This window comes from Musca vetustissima, unplaced genomic scaffold (assembly GCF_032173495.1).
Source record: "Musca vetustissima isolate MV318-11 ecotype Yass unplaced genomic scaffold, APGP_CSIRO_Mvet_v1 utg10841, whole genome shotgun sequence".
In the NCBI taxonomy this organism is placed as follows: Eukaryota; Metazoa; Arthropoda; class Insecta; order Diptera; family Muscidae; genus Musca; species Musca vetustissima.
In genome coordinates this window covers 345,268-363,668 of record NW_026883530.1, presented here as the reverse complement: position 1 = coordinate 363,668, position 18,401 = coordinate 345,268, and the positions used below count along the sequence as shown (strand labels likewise).

General features: G+C 32.2%; 1 protein-coding gene across 4 annotated transcripts in view; it reads left to right on the top strand.

Moving 5' to 3' along the window:
* LOC133330463 (gamma-aminobutyric acid receptor subunit beta) overlaps positions 1–18,401 on the top strand; it is a 108,757-nt gene that overhangs the window by 47,116 nt on the left and 43,240 nt on the right. For all 4 annotated transcript variants that reach the window (XM_061538898.1, XM_061538897.1, XM_061538899.1 and 1 more), the window contains exons 4-5: positions 11,481–11,707; positions 15,710–15,792. In XM_061538898.1, the coding sequence (XP_061394882.1) occupies positions 11,481–11,707; positions 15,710–15,792 (310 nt within the window). The remainder of the gene's footprint in view (positions 1–11,480; positions 11,708–15,709; positions 15,793–18,401) is intronic.

Genomic DNA, 18,401 nt, shown 5'->3' with positions numbered 1-18,401 from the left:
TGACATGGTCTTTACAACATTTCGGCCGGTAGCACTAGTTCAAAAAATTACTTCTTCGCTGAACACAATTTATCAATACAAAAGTGGATCTTCGGCCAATTTTTCAAGTTAACATGAAGTTATAAACGATAACATTCGTGAAGTGTTGCCAAAAAATTACCCTTTATGAAACAATCATATAAACATTCCGATAGCTAAGAAAACGTGATATCGAAAATTATACACCGCAAAGGGTAGCAGTATAAATGAAAGTGGCCGATCATATTTTACTGTACACAACTATCAATAAACTTTAAATTTCTGTGTAGGAAAATCCTGAGTTTGTGAAAATTTTGTTTGATATTATGTGAATTAGCTGTTTATCAATATCCCGAAGTGCTAAAATATAGTCAATTCGTAATGAAAAAATATGCACACTTTGGTTGGCAAATGTGTCTATGATCATTAAATGAGGCTGCATATTTCTATGGAGAGTGATACCCACATTTCGACCCATACTTTTTATTGTTGCTTGGAAGATTTGTCAACCCTTGAATTGGCTATAACTTAATAACAAGTTTTAGCCAATTAGGTGGATAAACGTATCCAAAATTTCCAAAACACCAGATCATGGCGTGTTTCGTTATATTGCGTTTACTCTGAATATGGGACCAATCAGAACTCAGGATATCAGATTTATTCGGTTGGAAATGCATCTGAAACCCCAAAAATACATTAGGTTGTGGGGTGAGGTATAGTAGACACTTGGCCCGATTTTTTCCGTAATCATAGAACAATTTTCTGTTCACAGATTTAATGCAACTATCCTAAATAGAATATGAACAAAATTTTACATCGCTGTATCATTGCATTCGGGAGATACAGTACATTCTTTCTGAAAAGTAAAAGTCCAATATCAAGAAAACCAAATGCAAAATCGACGTAAAAAATAATTTTAAATTATTCTCTATATAAATTTTTAAAAGTATCAACAATAATTCTGAGGGCAGAATTCGTGCAATTCGAATACGAAACGATATAAATAGTGTGGACTGTACACACAAATTGGTACTGTACACATGTTTACCCTCTTGATAAGCTCATAACTTTTCCAAAAATTTGAATTGTTTAGATTTTTCTTTTGATAAATGTCGTCCATAATCAGGCGCGACATACAAAATCGAAATAATATATAACTACTACCTGTATATTAAATATAAGCCCTAAAACATTTTGTTTCCTGTGGGCAACATTGAATCATAAAGGGTTAATATTCTGTCTTCTCAGAACATCAAGTTGCAGCCATTTAGGTTGACAAACGTGCACAAAATTTCCAAAAAAAAACATGGGATATTCCGTAATATGCCGTTTATTTTTAATCTTGGATCAATCAGAACTTCAACAAAAATTTGCGTCCTACATTGATCCAGGGGAACAGTAGCCACGTGGCCAGTTTTGTGGAACTGTAGCCACCTGAAGGCTCAATGACAACTCAATATATACATTTACGGCCAATGTTGTTGACAAACTTGTCCAAGATTCCCATTTATTTTGAATCTTGGACCAATCATAACTCAACATATAAATCTTGAACCAATTCAGTAAAGAAAGCATCTGAAACCCCCAAAAATATCGAATATTTGGCACTGTTATATGGTGGCTTTGACCTCATGTGAATCGATGTTATCGATGACTATAGCGTCATAAAATCTAATAATAAAAATGCAAAATATTCTCCATTGAAGAACACTATTTCCACTATGATTAAGAACCCTCAAAACTAGGTTTTTGAACGCTTCATGTGCAGAAGATGCAGTTCTGTAAAAAAACATTTACCACGTAATGAAAAAAGTCTGGACTGTTCGGCGGATGATCCATCAATTCCATGTTTAAGCAGTTCAAAAAGGAATTGGTTTGAACGGATATGTAAGAGCTTTCATTTTTCGTTTCTCTTCTTTGTTCTTCCACCTACCTGACAAGTTCTGGGGAAGAAACAGGCGACCATTGGCTTGGAAGTCCTTCTTCCACGAACAAATTTCGTTTCCAAGAGCCAAATGGACGTTGGCTGTCTTGTTTCAGGCTCACATGGTACGCGGGATCCAACCAGAAAACACCTTTTGGTGTTCATCTATATTAAATGGACCCCTGGCCACAAAAAGGTTGTTTTCGTTGAATTCTGCACAACCTGACAATTCCTAAACAAGGCTCGCGTCGTCACAGTTAACGAATCATGCATCAATGCGTATTAGATCGAAACAAACCTGAAATAGACGCTTTTGGAAAATTTGTTCCAGTATGTCTACATTTCTCGATCGATGTGACACAACGGCTGTTTTTGGATGATCTCACGATCATGTTGACCGATCATCATCGATCCATAATTGACTATTGTATAACGTAATAAAAAAAAAGTTGTAGGTTTCGTACATGATCTAACCCGTAACACCATGCATTACAATAAAAGATTGTCTAGGGCCAGAGGAACAACATATACTATTAAAAACCCAGTGAGCGGAGCAGTATAGTCAGACGGGGCCGATCATATGATACCCTACACAACTTCTACATTCTGAGCTTGGGCAATATTTCGCGATATTTTTACCCTCTTGACCGACCAGAGGTCAACAAATATTAGTAATATTCAGTACAGCGCTTCTAATTACTTGTCCAGATTCCTTTCGGCGTGGGTTGTGTTGTGATGTTCGGCTTTCAATGTGGCCTATAGATCGACTCGAAAAACACAAAAAAATAAGTTTTCGGTCCACTTCATCCCAAAATGATTATCTTATCGTCACCGAAAATTATAGGCGTTGTACTTGACCATAACTGGAACCTCATGGAACATTTCAAAGCGATCAGCGCTATATTTTCGCCCTCTAGTATGGTAATGAGTTACTAAATAATATATTAAACCTGTAAATATTTACGTGTAACTCCCACATCCAAGTACATACGACAATATAATTGGTATCAATTTAAAGGCCAACCACTCCTCTTGGATATACTATCAACTTCTCGGCTCTATGTCCTTCAGGAGTAAATATATACGCTTGAGAATACAAATTTTGTAATTTTCCACACAAAAGTCAGGGTCCATTTGACCCGCTAAATATTAACCGATCTTTATCAAAATAGGCATGCTTATTCTTTGGCTCAATTCCCTTCTCCATATAAAAATTCAAGATGTGTGGGCCATAATTGCGGCCTCTGAAGCGACCAGAAAAACAGACAAAAATTTATTATTTGGTCCATTTCATCCCCTAAATATTAACCGATCGTTACCAAAAACAATAGGGGTCTTCATTGGGCCGAACCATCCCACATTCGTGAAGATTGGTCCATAACTGTGGCCTGTATCGTGTTTACAAATTATAATGGACAGACGGACCGTCGGACGGACGGACACACATGCCTAGATCGACTCAGCTAGTCGAGATATGACGATCGGTATACTTAAAGGTGGGTCTAGGACCAATATTTCGCGACGTTACAAACTCTTGGAGCTGCACAAAGCTATAATACCCTGACAACATAGTTGTGTAGGGTATAATTACTGTTAAAATAACTCTTATTTGTTTTCTCCATTCCCCCATTGATTAAAAGATGAAAAATAACTTCTACTTATCAATTGCTAAATATAAATGTCTTCGGTACAAAGAATATAAATCGTCAGCATTTATTTTATTTCATAATAGTTTTCTTATTACTTATTATCAAATATTATTTTGCGAAAATGTTAAATGATTTTATTCGATTTTATGTTGCTAAATTTATGTTCCCCTTTTAACCCTCCAGAAAACACAACAAACTTTTGTAGTTCATATAGCCCTACAACTCTACAATACAACACATATATAAATAGAATACAAAAACTAAAATATATACACACACACTTGCACATTGTAAATTGTAAAAAAATGTGACATAATTAATAATAATTATAATATTTAAAATATAACATTAATAGGACTTGTGAAACCTTTAAATGGACAAATAAAGGAAATCATATATTTAAACACAAAAGGATAACTCGAAAGCATTCACCAAACACCATTACACCAACTTACCTGGCATAAACACATACAATCACAAACAAACCAAAAAACATAAAATTTATGTGTTTTTTTAGTTGAAAGCTTTTTACATATTTGTCAAACATTAAAATAACAATAAAGCTTATTATTAAATTTTAATTTAAAAACAAAAAAAATATTATTTCAATATTGTTTGTAATATTTTTGATAAATTTTATATGAATTTTAAATATAAATATTGTTTTTTACCAATGTGTTCTTTCATACCACATCCATATAACATAATAACCATAACATTCATATTGTTCAGTCAAACTGTCGATGTCTATGTGGTTTTGTCTTAACAAACTTCGTTTAAAGCAGAAGTGCTACATGCATTATAAAGTAGTAAAGAAAGAAGAAAAAGTTGATCACATAAAACTCCACCCTCCAAACCCAAACAAACAACTTGAATAACTTTCCTTTTTTTTGTTTTGTTTTCCCTGCCCCAGAAAATGACAAATGATCAGCCAAAAAAAGGAAAAGAAAAACATAAACTAAAAAACCCCCTCCATCACATACTCCGTTCGTAGCAACAACATAAAAAATAACCAAAAAAATCGAGTGGAAACCAAATCAATACATTTAGTGATAACAACAACAACAAACAGAAAGGAAAAAAGAAAATCTCCCTTGTCATTGTCTTTTTGTTCTTTTGTTTATGTTTTGTGTATGTATATCTTCACATTTGTTTGTTTCGGATATCTGCTATCACTACTAACCTCAATAGATTGTTTAAGAAGATGAAGAAGAAGAATAAGGACATCCCAAACCACCCCCTGTCCTAGTACTCTCATTCACTGTCTATCGTTTTTTTTCTGAATAAAAAGATAATATTAATGGAAAAGCTTCTATGACTTCCCCAAACCCACTCCATCACCACTAAATACCATCACCTTATTTTATTTAGGGTCATCACACGACGTGACTAACAAGGATCAATTGTCACCATAAGCAAAAAAGATGAGATTTTTTTATTATTATTTTATGTTATCCTTTTATGTTTTTGCCTAATATAAACTCAATAAAATGTCTATGTCAAAGCGGTAATTTATACAATATATTCGGGATTAAAAATTTATTTAAAATATAAGAAAATAAACGTTGCGGATTTTAAAGTTATTTGACCCTATGGATAACTGAGTTCAAAAATGGTAAAAATATGGCATTTGTTTAAAAATGTTTGGCAACAGCGAAGTGAAGACTCCAACGAAATTCTCAATTAATTGGGTATAGCAAGAACAAAGAAGTTACCAAAAATTACTTCTGGGGAAAATATGCTTAAAAATTTTAAATTAGTCAACTGAATGTGGGTTAGTGGATAATTTTTTTCTGTACCTTTATTCCAAAGCTGGCCAATATTTCAGACAAATCTAATAAATTAGTGATTATGAAAAACTGTCGGACCTGTTAATCATATATATTATACATAAAATTTCCTCTCATAATGTCGAACAATTTAATAACATTGGTTTGCGCGAGAAAGATCCGGGTCCTTCAATTCACACACAGGGTTTTCTTCAGATTTGTCTTCCACTGGCTATAACATTTTAACCAATTACAGGGTTACCACAAAGGAGGTATCATATTGAAGGGCAAATACTTGCCCTAGATTTTCCTTAACGAACTGACGATTTGGCGATCACAGTGCCATCTATTGATGCAGTTGTATGAAATGGCGAAAATGAAAAATTTAAGGCTATGGATTTTGTTCCATAACTTTTGAACCACTTGAACTTGAACCCTACAATATGACACCTTACTTGTGTTAATAGAGCAATTTGTTAAAAAGTAATACCCAGTTGAAGACAATTCTGAAGCGAAACCAGTATAGAAAAGGGGAAAGATGGACGGGCCGACTATGTGATACCCCACACATTTTTAAGTATATACCAGCGATTTTTCAACGATTCTTATTGTAACCTACAGCAATAGGAACTTCTAGTTGAAATATGATTGGTATACTTAAAGCAGGTGTATGATCAATCTTGGGACCACCCAAAGCTATAAAACCCTGACAACACAGTTTTTTAGGGTATAAAAATATGATTTAAAAATTAAATATTAATTTCAGTAACAATTCGAATATTTTTTTTCCCATTTTTTTTAAAAACTGATGTGGGCTTTATTTCCATTGTTATTATTATTAATTAATACTATTTCAAAAATGAGGTTCGGAAATATGAGAATGTGTCGAAAATATAGACAATTCCCTTTACAAATCATTTTATTAAGAGAAATAATCGAAATATTTCTCATATTAAAATTTTTATACCCTTCACAACTATGTTGTCAGGGTATTATAGCTTTGTGAAGCCTCATGAGTTTGTAACGCCGCTATATATTGGTCCAAGATCCACCTTTAAGTGTACCGATCGTCATATCTAGACTAACTGAGATGATCTGGGCATGTGTGTCCGTCCGTCCGTCTGTCAGGTGCATAGGTATTCATATATTATTTAGTAACCCATTACCACACTAGAGGGCGGAAATATAGCGCTGTTCGCGTTGAAATTTTCCATGAGGATCCAGGTATGGTCAAGGACAACGCTTATACTTTTCGATTATGATCAGATAACAATATTGGGATATAGTGGACCGAAAACTTAATTTTTTGTTTTTTCGAGACGATCTATAGGCCTCAATTGAAATCCGAACATCACCACACAACCCATGGCGAAGGGAATCTGGACAAGTAATTAGAAGAGCTGTACTGACTATTAGTAATATTTGTTCACCCCTAGTCGGCCAATGGGTGGCAAATTGCGCAAAATATTGCCCAAACTCAGAATATCGAACCACAGGAAATTAGATTTTCGTAAGAGTGGGATATTTCGGTGGACTCAATGCTCTGAGAAAGTACAACATTACCGATACTCAACATACCCGAAATTAAGCGTTAAGAATTGTTTTTTTCACCAGGAATCTGGAATGCCAAATTGCAACGACTACGGTGGAAAAATTTCATAACATGAACCTATTTTGAAAAATTTATGTAAAGATGTTTTCACCCTACGTGAGCTCGTAACAAACAATTTCAATCTGTAAAAGTACCGAAAATTGTATATTGAAGATATTTCAAAGCATAAATATATATATACCCTCCAGGAAATTAAAATTATTGCCACAAAAATTCCGATAATGTCGTGTTACCGTTATATGGGAGATATGCACAAACTTAAGACTATACATACCATTCTAAGATTAGTTACAATATGTGTGCAGAATTTCAAAGTTCTATCATAAATTTTACAAGCCTTATCGTGATTTCAGTAGATAAATGAAAATGGTTAATCATGAAAGGACCCCACATCACTATTGCTGCTCTCTCGTAATCTTGAATCTATATGAAAAATATCCTTTAGATCGGGAGGACGTAGTATTTCGATGTAAATGTGAACCGAAATTTTCGAATTTTGTTATTATTTATATAAAACCAGAAGGGTCTTATACAAATCGTCTCGGTAAATTATCGCTTTGACTTTTTATCACTATTATTTATTTTTTTAATTTGAAACAATTGATTGGTAGGTTATAAACATTGTCAATATTTGTCAATTTCCAATATAATTTTTTTCATTGTTTTACCAAAATGCCATAAGGACGACTCCAGAAAAAAACTTTATTTATTTTTATGGTTTTATATTTAATCCCCCTTAACCTTGCTCTTTCCTATCATAATCTACAACAGTATAACCATTACTCGTTTAATAACATGATTTGTTTGGTTTTTTATATAAATAAATATCTAACGACAAACATTTATTGAATTGTTTTGTTACTACTACCACTACTAACAATGCTCGTTACAATAAAAAATATACAATAACGAAGAACCCGAAGAGAAATTGCCAACAAAAAGCCATTTTCCAAATGAAGTAATGCTGCTCATGAAATCACATATGAATACAAAAATAAAATACTTGATGTGACAAAGTATTTGTGAGAGGATTCTGTAAAAATTTCATTTTTTCTGTAAATATTTGAATTGAAACAAAACTGCAAAGCAAAGAAGAAACTACATGATTTTTCGTTACAATTATTTCTTCAAAATAGAATAAAAAAATGTTTTATGTTTGGTTAAGCTGTTGCAATGTTTAATGTAATAAAAACAAAAAATAATAAAAGAATCTTGTAGAAAAGCACGAAAATAAGCAAAAAATCTAAACAAAAAAGAAACATGCCACAAAACGCACCTAAAGCTTAACTCAAAACATACAAAAAATAAAGCAAATGCAAAACAACACCTGAAACTGTTTAACACCCACTCGATATATGTGTGTGCGTGTGTTTGTATCTGTCTATTTGTGTCTATAAATGTTTTACTACTACTACTACAACAACTTTTGTTGGCCTTCCACCATTACGAAGCAGCCAACCAAAATCACCTTCACCCAAAACTGATTCGCTGTGAACAATTTGTGAATTGATCAAAGGATTGATTACGTATTTTTGTTGTAATGATTTTCATTTTTTGTTTTGTTTTTTTTTTCTCCTATTTCAGAATATGTTTTGTTGCTGTTGGTTGTATTTTATTTTTTGTGTTTCGTTTTTTTATTGAAATAAAAACTGAAGAGTATTTAGTATTAAAAAAAGACAAATACAAAAATGTAAAACAGAAGTTGCTTTCAAAGCATAAAAAATAAATATATATTATTTTTTACGTTTTTATTTTTAATCATGACTGTGGAATCGATTTGCAAAATAATTCGACTTAATGATGGCATGGAGTGTTGAGATTTGAATAGTTTTTATTTCATTGGATAGGAGAACTGAAATCGTTAAAGCAGTAAGTGAATGAGCAGCCGTGGAAGGATTTAAGCGTGGACTTTATGTATATATATCGTGAGTCCGTGAAAATCGGTATATATATACCGATTTTCAGAACCATATATATATACAAAAATTCGGCAAATCGAAAGATATATGGACTTTGGTACACCCTTTCCATTAAATTCGGACAAAAATATATATGGGAGCTATATCTAAATCTGAACCGATTTTCACGAAACTTGGCACGCTTCACTCCACGCTCAATTCAGTACGCTATGCAAAATTTCGTGCAAATCGAAATATATATAGGAACTTTGGTGCACCATTTTCATTACATCGGACTACAATGTATATGGGAGCTATATCTAAATCTGCACCGATTTTCACGAAACTTGGCACACATCACTCCAAACGCAGTTCAGTACGTTATGCCAAATTTTGTGCAAATCGAAAGATATATAGGAACATTAATGCACCATTTCCATTAAATCGGACAAAAATATATATGGGAGCTATATCCAAATCTGAACCGATTTTCACGAAACTTCGCAGACATCAGTCTAGGCTCAATTCAATACGTTACGCCAAATTTCGTGCAAATCGAAAGATATATAGGAACATTAATGCACCATTTACATAAAATTGGACGAAAATATATATGGGAGCTATATCTAAATCTGCACCGATTTTCACGAAACTTGGCACACATCACTCCAGATGCAGTTCAGTACGCTATGCCAAATTTCGTGCGAATCGAAAGATATATAGGAACTTTGGTGCACAATTTCCATTAAATCGAACGAAAATATATATGGGAGCAATATCTCAATCTGAACCGATTTCCAAGAAAATTGACACACATCACTCCAGATGCAGTTCAGTATATTTCGTGCAAATCGAAATATATATATGGACTTTAGTGCACCATTTCCATTAAATCGGACGAAAAGTATATATGGGAGCTATATCTAAATCTGAACCGCTTTTCACGAAACTTGGCACGCATCATTCTAGACCTAATTCAGTACGTTATGTCAAATTTCGTGCAAATCTAAAGATATATAGGGACTTTGGTGCCCCATTTACCTTAAATCGAACGAAAATATATATGGGAGCTATATCTAAATCTGAACCGATTTTCACGAAACTTGGCACGCATCACTCCATGCTCAATTCAGTACGTTATGCCAAATTTCGTGCAAATCGAAAGATATATAGGAACATTAATGCACCATTTCCATTAAATCGGACGAAAATATATATGGGGGCTATATCTAAATCTGGACCGATTTTCACGAAACTTGGCACGCATAACTCCACGCTCAATTCAGGACGTTATGCCAACTTTCGTGCAAATCGAAAGATATATAGGGACTTTGGTGCCCCATTTACCTTAAATCGGACGAAAATATATATGGGAGCTATATCTAAATCTGAACCGATTTTCTTGAATTTCCATAGGATTCGTCCTTGTGACTTGTGCCAAATTTCATCCAAATCGGATCATAAATGCGATCTGTTCTCTGTTTACAATTTAACATCTACAGGCGGACGGACGGACGGACCGACGAACATGCATAAATCGACTTAAAAAGTGATTCTATGCATATTCTCGAAAGGAACATCGTTCCTCTATCTCGTTTCCTTTTGCCTGTTACAAACATATACACAAAGACGTAATACCCTGTACTACAGTGTGGTGATGGGTATAAAAAGAGCCGATTTTTTAAAAAGGGTGGATTTTTTATTTTCATCATGAAGCGTAGTTTTGAAAAATAAAATTAAGGTTCACCAAGAAGGGTAAATTTTTTAAAAATTTTTTTTCTAGGTATATCCCTAAGAGAAGATTTCTTAAAATATTTTTGAAAGGCCTATAAAAATTGTCGTCTTCAAATATTTTTAAATTATAGCTATATAATCTCAACTCCAAAGAAATATGTAACTCGATTCTGCAATCCGGATTTTACAATTTTAAAACAAATTAATGCTTACTATGTATTTATTTTACAATTTTCCCCAATATTATTTTAATCTTAAATATTTTCTTTTTGTAATAAAATAAAATGTTTTTTGTTTTCATTTCTCGTTTAATTCGATGTTGTGACGTACAGTTCGTGTATGATTCGTTGTTAATTGGATGCATGTTTGGCATTAAATAAAAAAAATTAAAAAAATAATTAAAAAAAAAAAAACAAAATTAAATGTTCCCTCTTTTTACTCTCGCAAAAGCAAAAAATTTACAAAAGACTAAAATGAAATTGCACGAAATTTATGTGTGTATGTCAGTGTTTAAAATTTTCTTTTTTATATTTCTTTATTTAAGTTTTTTAATATTTTAATTTTTCTACATTTAATTTCATTAATTTTTAACAATTTATTTTCCTTTTTTTTGAAAATTTTTCTTCAATTTTTCTCTAACACACTCACACACCAAAGAATGACCAACTAATAAATGTTTTTCTCTTTTTTCCTCCCATTTTTTGTTTTTGTTCAAATGACAAACCCGCAATAACCACGACCCCTATCTGGTGGTTTGAATAAAAAAAAAACAAAAACACAATTTTGTTATGATTTATTTTCGCCATGCTGCTGATGCCTGCCCTCCCCAAAATATACTCCCGATGATGGTGATGATGATGATGATGACGATAACAGGACTTTACATTGGATTTTTACTTCCGTCAATTTTGGACCGATCCTCGTTTAGCGTATAGAAAACGACCTGGTGTAGAAACACTATCGGTTGGATCAGAGTTCATTAAAAACATTTGGGTACCTGACACCTTTTTCGTAAATGAAAAACAATCATATTTTCATATTGCAACAACCAGTAACGAATTCATACGTGTACATCACTCTGGATCGATAACAAGAAGTATTAGGTAAAACCAATCAACAAACCACAGCAATCATTAACTTGAACAGAATTTAAACAAAAACCGAACCAAAAAAAAAACATAATAAAAGAAACACAACTTAAATTGTCCCCCCAAAAAAATAAAACCCCCCTTAAGAAATACCAAACCCCAAACCTCCACTAAAATAACAAATAAACCTTGGTCCCAAGGGGCCAAAGTCTAAATGAAAACCAATTTGAATGAATGTCGTATTTTAAAAATTTGCTACCATGTAAAATTTATTGTCTACTATTGTATAACTTACTTAAATGTCTGTCTTTCTGTCGAAAAACAAATTGTTTTTTTTTTTTATTTTCGAGTTTTTCATTATGCATTTGCCATATTTTCATTTCCATTCAATATTTTATTTAAATATTCATGTATCAAAAATTCAGTTATTATTCGATTGCTCTATCTATCTCTTTCTATCTGTCTGTGTGTCTATCAAAGTTGCTCTTAAATTTTTCATATGTATGTATATGTGTATGTATGCGCAATTAAAAATTTGTTGCAAAAAAAAAATTCCAAGAATCAAAATTTTGAAACTTATTGATGTTGTTGTCTGTTTGTATTTCTTTCGAAATTCTAATTCATTCTAGTTTTTCATAGCTCATATTCATATTAATTATTTATATAACAACAAAAAATACGAAAAACTATATATACCCAAAAGCTTTAAGCTAAACATTTTATTATATTTATTAGGAAAAACAGTAAGGAAAATAGTAACGACAAAAATATATATGGGAGCTAAATCGAAATCTGGACCGATTTTCAGGAAACCTAACATACATCATTCTAGACCTAATTCATTACGCTGTGCCAAATTTCGTGCAAATCGAAAGATATATAGGGACTTTGGTACACCATTTACATTAAATCGGACGAAAATATATATGGGAGCTATATCTAAATCTGGACCGATTTCCAGGAAACTTAACGCACATCTTTCTAAACCTAATTCATTACGCTATGCGAAATTTCGTGCAAATCGAAAGATATATAGGGACTTTGGGGAACCATGTAACTTAAATCGGACGAAACTATGTATGGGAGCTATATCTAAATCTGGACCGATTTTCTCGAAACTTGGCACACACCCTTCTGGACCTAATTCAGTACTTTATGTCAAATTTCGTGCAAATCAAAATATATATAGGGACATTGGTGCGCCAATTACTTTAAATCGGACGAAACTATATATGGGAGCTATATCTAAATCTGAACCGATTTTCTCGAAACTTGGCACACATCATTCTGGACCTAATTCAGTACTCTATGCCTAATTTCGTGCAAATCGAAAGATATATAGGGACTTTGGTGCACCATTTAACTTAAATCGGACGAAACTATATATGAGAGCTATATCTAAATCTGAACTGATTTTCAGGAAACTTAGCACACATCATTCTAGACCTAATTCATTACGCTATGCACAATTTCGTGCTAATCGAAAGATATATAGGGACTTTGGTGCACCATTTTACTTAAATCAGACGAAACTATATATGGGATCTCTATCTAAATCTGAACCGATTTTCTCGAAACTTGGCACACATCCTTCTGGACCTAATTCAGTACTTTATGTCAAATTTCGTGCAAATCAAAATATATATAGGGACATTGGTGCGCCAATTACTTTAAATCGGACGAAACTATATATGGGAGCTATATCTAAATCTGAACCGATTTTCTCGAAACTTGGCACACATCATTCTGGACCTAATTCAGTACTGTATGCCAAATTTCGTGCAAATCGAAAGATATATAGGGACATTGGTGCACCAGTTAATTTAAATCGGACGAAAATATATATGGGAGCTATATCTAAATCTGAACCGATTTTCTGGAAACTTAACATACATCATTCTGGACTTAATTCAGTACTTTATGTCAAATTTCGTGGAAATCGATAGATATATAGGTAATTTGATACACCATTTACATTAAATCGGACGAAAAAATATATATGGGAGCTATATCTAAATCTGGACCGATTTTGCCCAATTTCAATAGGGTTTGTCCTTGGGCCAAATAAGTGACCTATGACAAATTTCATCCAATTCGGATCATAAATACGACTTGTACTTTGTTTACAATTTAACATAGACAGACAGACAGTGATTCTATGCCTATTCTCAAAAGGAACCATGTGTCTATCTCGTTTCCTTTTGCCTGTTACGCCTTTAGCTGGTAACTGAAATAATTATTTTTAAACATTCCGCACTTATTGGTTGTGAATGGAGAAATATTTTTATAAAATCCAGGTCTATAAATGGTTACAATAAATATTTTTTAAGCCAAATACACGAAAATGTTTAAATATTGAAAAAAATCAACTGAAAAAAAATATTTTATAAACAAATATACATATTAAGTTTTTGGGTATATATCTATAAATCATATACAAAATTTCTGCACTGCATCATACCATTTAGTAATCATCATATTTATAAAAAAGAAAACCAAACACCTCTCCCCATTACATACAATTTCACATCACCACAAAAATAAATAAAAAAGTGAGTTCAATTGGCTTTATTTTAATTTCCTTTTAATCACAGCTAAATATATTTACTCTTGGTATAGAACATCTAATAAAACGATTAGCCCTTACATTATTAAAAAAAAAATCATCAATATACAAGAAAAACGATACAGCAAGCTTCCAATAACAACAACAAAAAGAAAATTATATGAATTTCCAATTAGAAATCGTAACTCCCCCACGCCATAGAAGGCCTTCCCGTTACATGTCGTTGGCATTATATCGAAGCATGTTCATATACAAAACAAAAAACAACAACAACAAAAAACCGAAATAGTTATCTACCTATCTAACGTTCTCAGTCTTCCTACCCCTCCAAACTATGTTAACGATACAACACCATTTCATAGCAAAGTACTAATACAAAAACAATAATAAAGAAATAATAGGGAAAATCGTTTTTGAAAAAAAAAACACAAGAAATGCTATTTTGTGTTTTTTCTACACCGTCAAAAGGTTTGCTCAATGAAGAAATTTCTTCCATATAGGGAGAAAACAAAAGGAAATTTCTTCGATTTGTAATTTTTTCTACTACCTTAAAACAAGAATCTGTCCAAAAATACAAACCAAAACCCATACAACTACAAACCAACACCAAGGATTTTTCAAGCAGCGAAACCGCAAAAAGAAAGAAAAAAAAATGTTAAGCTTAAAATCGAAACTCGGCGTAAGTTCTTGTTCTCGGCGAAATGTAAGTACCAAAACCAAAAATTTCAGCTACCAACAAAATTACGAATTTAAGAATGTTCGACAAACACCCTGCGAGTGTAATAGACAAGTATCGTTAGATAACAAAAAATTATTAACAAATTGCAACGTTTTTCATTTCTAAGTGCAACAAAAAAATATAATAACCAAGGCTTCATGCGTAGTATTTTTTAATGTTCTCTACACTCTTTGATAAGAAATTCGTAAGAGTTTTTTTTTTGTATTTGTATTTTGTTAATTCATTACTTTATTAATCATTTCACCAATTGAACTCGCTGAATACTCGTTACATTTTCTACTCTTCAAAACTTTCTTTACTCTCTTTCTGTCCGTCTTATCTATAAATATAAATGTATATGTTTTTTCTCTTTATAAATAAAAAAACAACAATATATAAAAAATATGTACATATTTATGTAACTAAATATAATTTATAAACAAAATACATATGTGTGTGTGTGGCACACCATAAAAGTTTGTTTTCACACAAGCTGATTGTCCTTTAAGTTTATTTTTTGTTTTTGTAACTTTTGTGTAAAAGGTTACAAGTCCCACCCATACACTTAAATGCTTTTGATGTTGTAGCCACACACTCTCTCTTTGAGATTTATTGAAATTCTCCTTCTCTCTCTTTTTCTTCTCTTGATTACAGCGATTAATTACTGTATTTTATTCACTATATTGAGTAATCAATTATTCTCCTCCTCTCTCTGTCTCCCTTGTAAATCTAGATTAACAATTACAGCATCCTGCCCCATGAATCTACAGTACTTCCCCATGGATCGTCAATTGTGTCACATAGAAATTGAAAGCTGTAAGTACATAATTTTAATATTACATTGCTATTTGATATTTATATATACATATACATAAATATTATCCTCACTAAAGAGTAAAAAAAAATAATCTACTCTATATAACTCTACCCACTTATAAATTGTATAAAAAAAAAAACAAAATATTTTTTTTTAACAGAATATATATGTACAGATTAATTTAGTTTTAAGTAAGCAAGAAAAAACCAAAAAAAAAACACTTGAAAATTAAGAGATTTTTTATATATAAAACATATATTTATATTAGAACAAAACACCTCATTCAGAATATAATTATTTTTTTACATTAAGGGTCTCATGGCATTCAAAGGAAAGTCCTAGGGGAAATATTTGAAATTAAATAAAAGAAAATAAAACAATAAAATAAATTTTTAATTTAAAAAAATTAAGTAAACATTTTAAAAAATACAAATATGGACATTTAAAAAGATTGTTTAAAAATCCTCTCTCAGAGATGGACATTAAAAAAATTGTACCAAGAGACGGACCCTTAAATAATATGAAAAAAATCATGATTAGAGATGAACATAAACAATTTTTTTTCAATAATCCATTCTTAGGAGCGAACCTTGAAAAATATTTCTAAAAAATCCTCGCTTATTCTTTTTAATCCAAGCTTGGAGATGAGATTTTTAAATTCTCGTCCATCTATAAGGACGTTGAAAAAAAGATTTTTGAAAATCCGCGCTCTGAGGATATACCCACGTTTACACATGGTACTAAAAAATACTTTTGAAAATTCCACGCTTAGGTATGGACGTCGAAAAAATATTTTAAAAATTCTCGCTAAGTTATGGACACTGAAAAAAATATTAAAAAATAAAGCTTAGATATCGACCTTGAAAAAAATATTTAAAAAATCAAGCTTAGATATGGATCTTGAACGCTTGAAGATAGGCAAAATATTGAAAAAAATTAGGGCTTTGCTTGAAGATAGACAAAATATAAAAAAAAAATAGTTTTAAAAAAGACAAAATATTTAGGGCTTTGAGATAGAAGTTAAAAAAAGGTTTTACAAAATCCACGCTTCGAGAAGGATCTTAAAAAAAAGGTTTTACAAAATCCACGCTTCGAGAAGGATCTTAAAAAAATATTTTTAAAAAATCCACGCTTCGAGAAGGATCTTAAAAACAATATTTTTAAAAAAACCCAATTTAGCGAAGGATCTTAAAAACTGTTTTTAAAAATCCACGCATATAAGAGGGACTTGAAAAAATATTTTTAAAAAATCCACGCTTCGGAAGGATTTAAAAAAATATTTTTTTCAAAACTCCACGCTTTGAGAAGGATCTTAAAAACATATATTTAAACTAGTGAGCGAAGCAGTATAGTCGCACGGGGCCGACCATACGATACCCTACAAAACTTCCACGGAACTCTAACATTCTGCGGATTTTTATTCCGAGCCTAGGCAACATTTCGTGATAGTTTCACCCTTCTTGCCTGATTAGAGGTACACAGCACCTCTTCCTTACACTGACATATTTTCCGTATATTACTAATATTCAATACTGTTCTTCTAATTACTTGCCTATATTCTCTTCAACCTGGGTTGTGTTGTAATGTTCGAAAAAATCCAAAAATGTTTAGTTTTCGGTCTACTTCATCCCAAAATTATTATCTGATCGTCACCGAAAATTAAAGGCGTTGTCCTTGACCATAAGTGGAACCTCATGGAACATTTCAAAGCGATCAGCGCTATATTTTCGCCCTCTGGTGTGGTAATGGTTTACTAAATAATATCTGAATATGTAAGCACCTGTAAATATTTACGTGTAACTCCACACATCCGAGTACATACGACAATATAATTGGCATCAATTTAAAGGCCAACTACTCCTCTTGGATATACTATCAACTTCTCGGCTCTATGTCCTTCAGGAATAAATATATACGCCATACAATATTTTTTTTTATTTTTCACACAAAAATCAGGGTCCATTTGACTCTCTAAATATTGACCGATCTTTATCAAAACAGGCATGCTTATTCTTTGACCCAATCCCCTTCTCCATGTAAAAATTCGAGATGTTTGGGCAATAATTGCGGCCTCTGGAGCGACCAGAAAAACCGACAAAAATTCAGTATTCGGTCCATTTCATCCCCTAAATATTAACCGATCTTTACCAAAAAGATCATTGGGCCGAACCCTTCCTACATGCAAAATTTCGTGTAGATTGGCCCATAACTGTGCCCTGTATCGTGTTTACAAATTATAATGGACAGACGGACGGACGGACACACATGTCTAGATCGATTCAGCTAGATATGACAATCGGTATACTTAAAGGTGGGTCTAGGACCAATATTTCGCGGCGTTACAAACTCTTGGGGCTGCACAAAGCTATAATACCCAGACAACATAGTTGTGTATGGTATAAAAATCCTCTCTCAGAGATGGGCACGTCTCTCTCAGAGACGAACCCTTAAATAATATTTTTAAAAATTCATTCATGAACATAAAAAAATGTTTTTCAAAAATCCGTTCTTAAAAAGTCTTCGCTTATAGGAGGACTTTTAATTTTTTAATTTAAAAAATAAAGTAAAAAATATTAAAAAAAAAACAAATATGGACCTCCAGAAAATA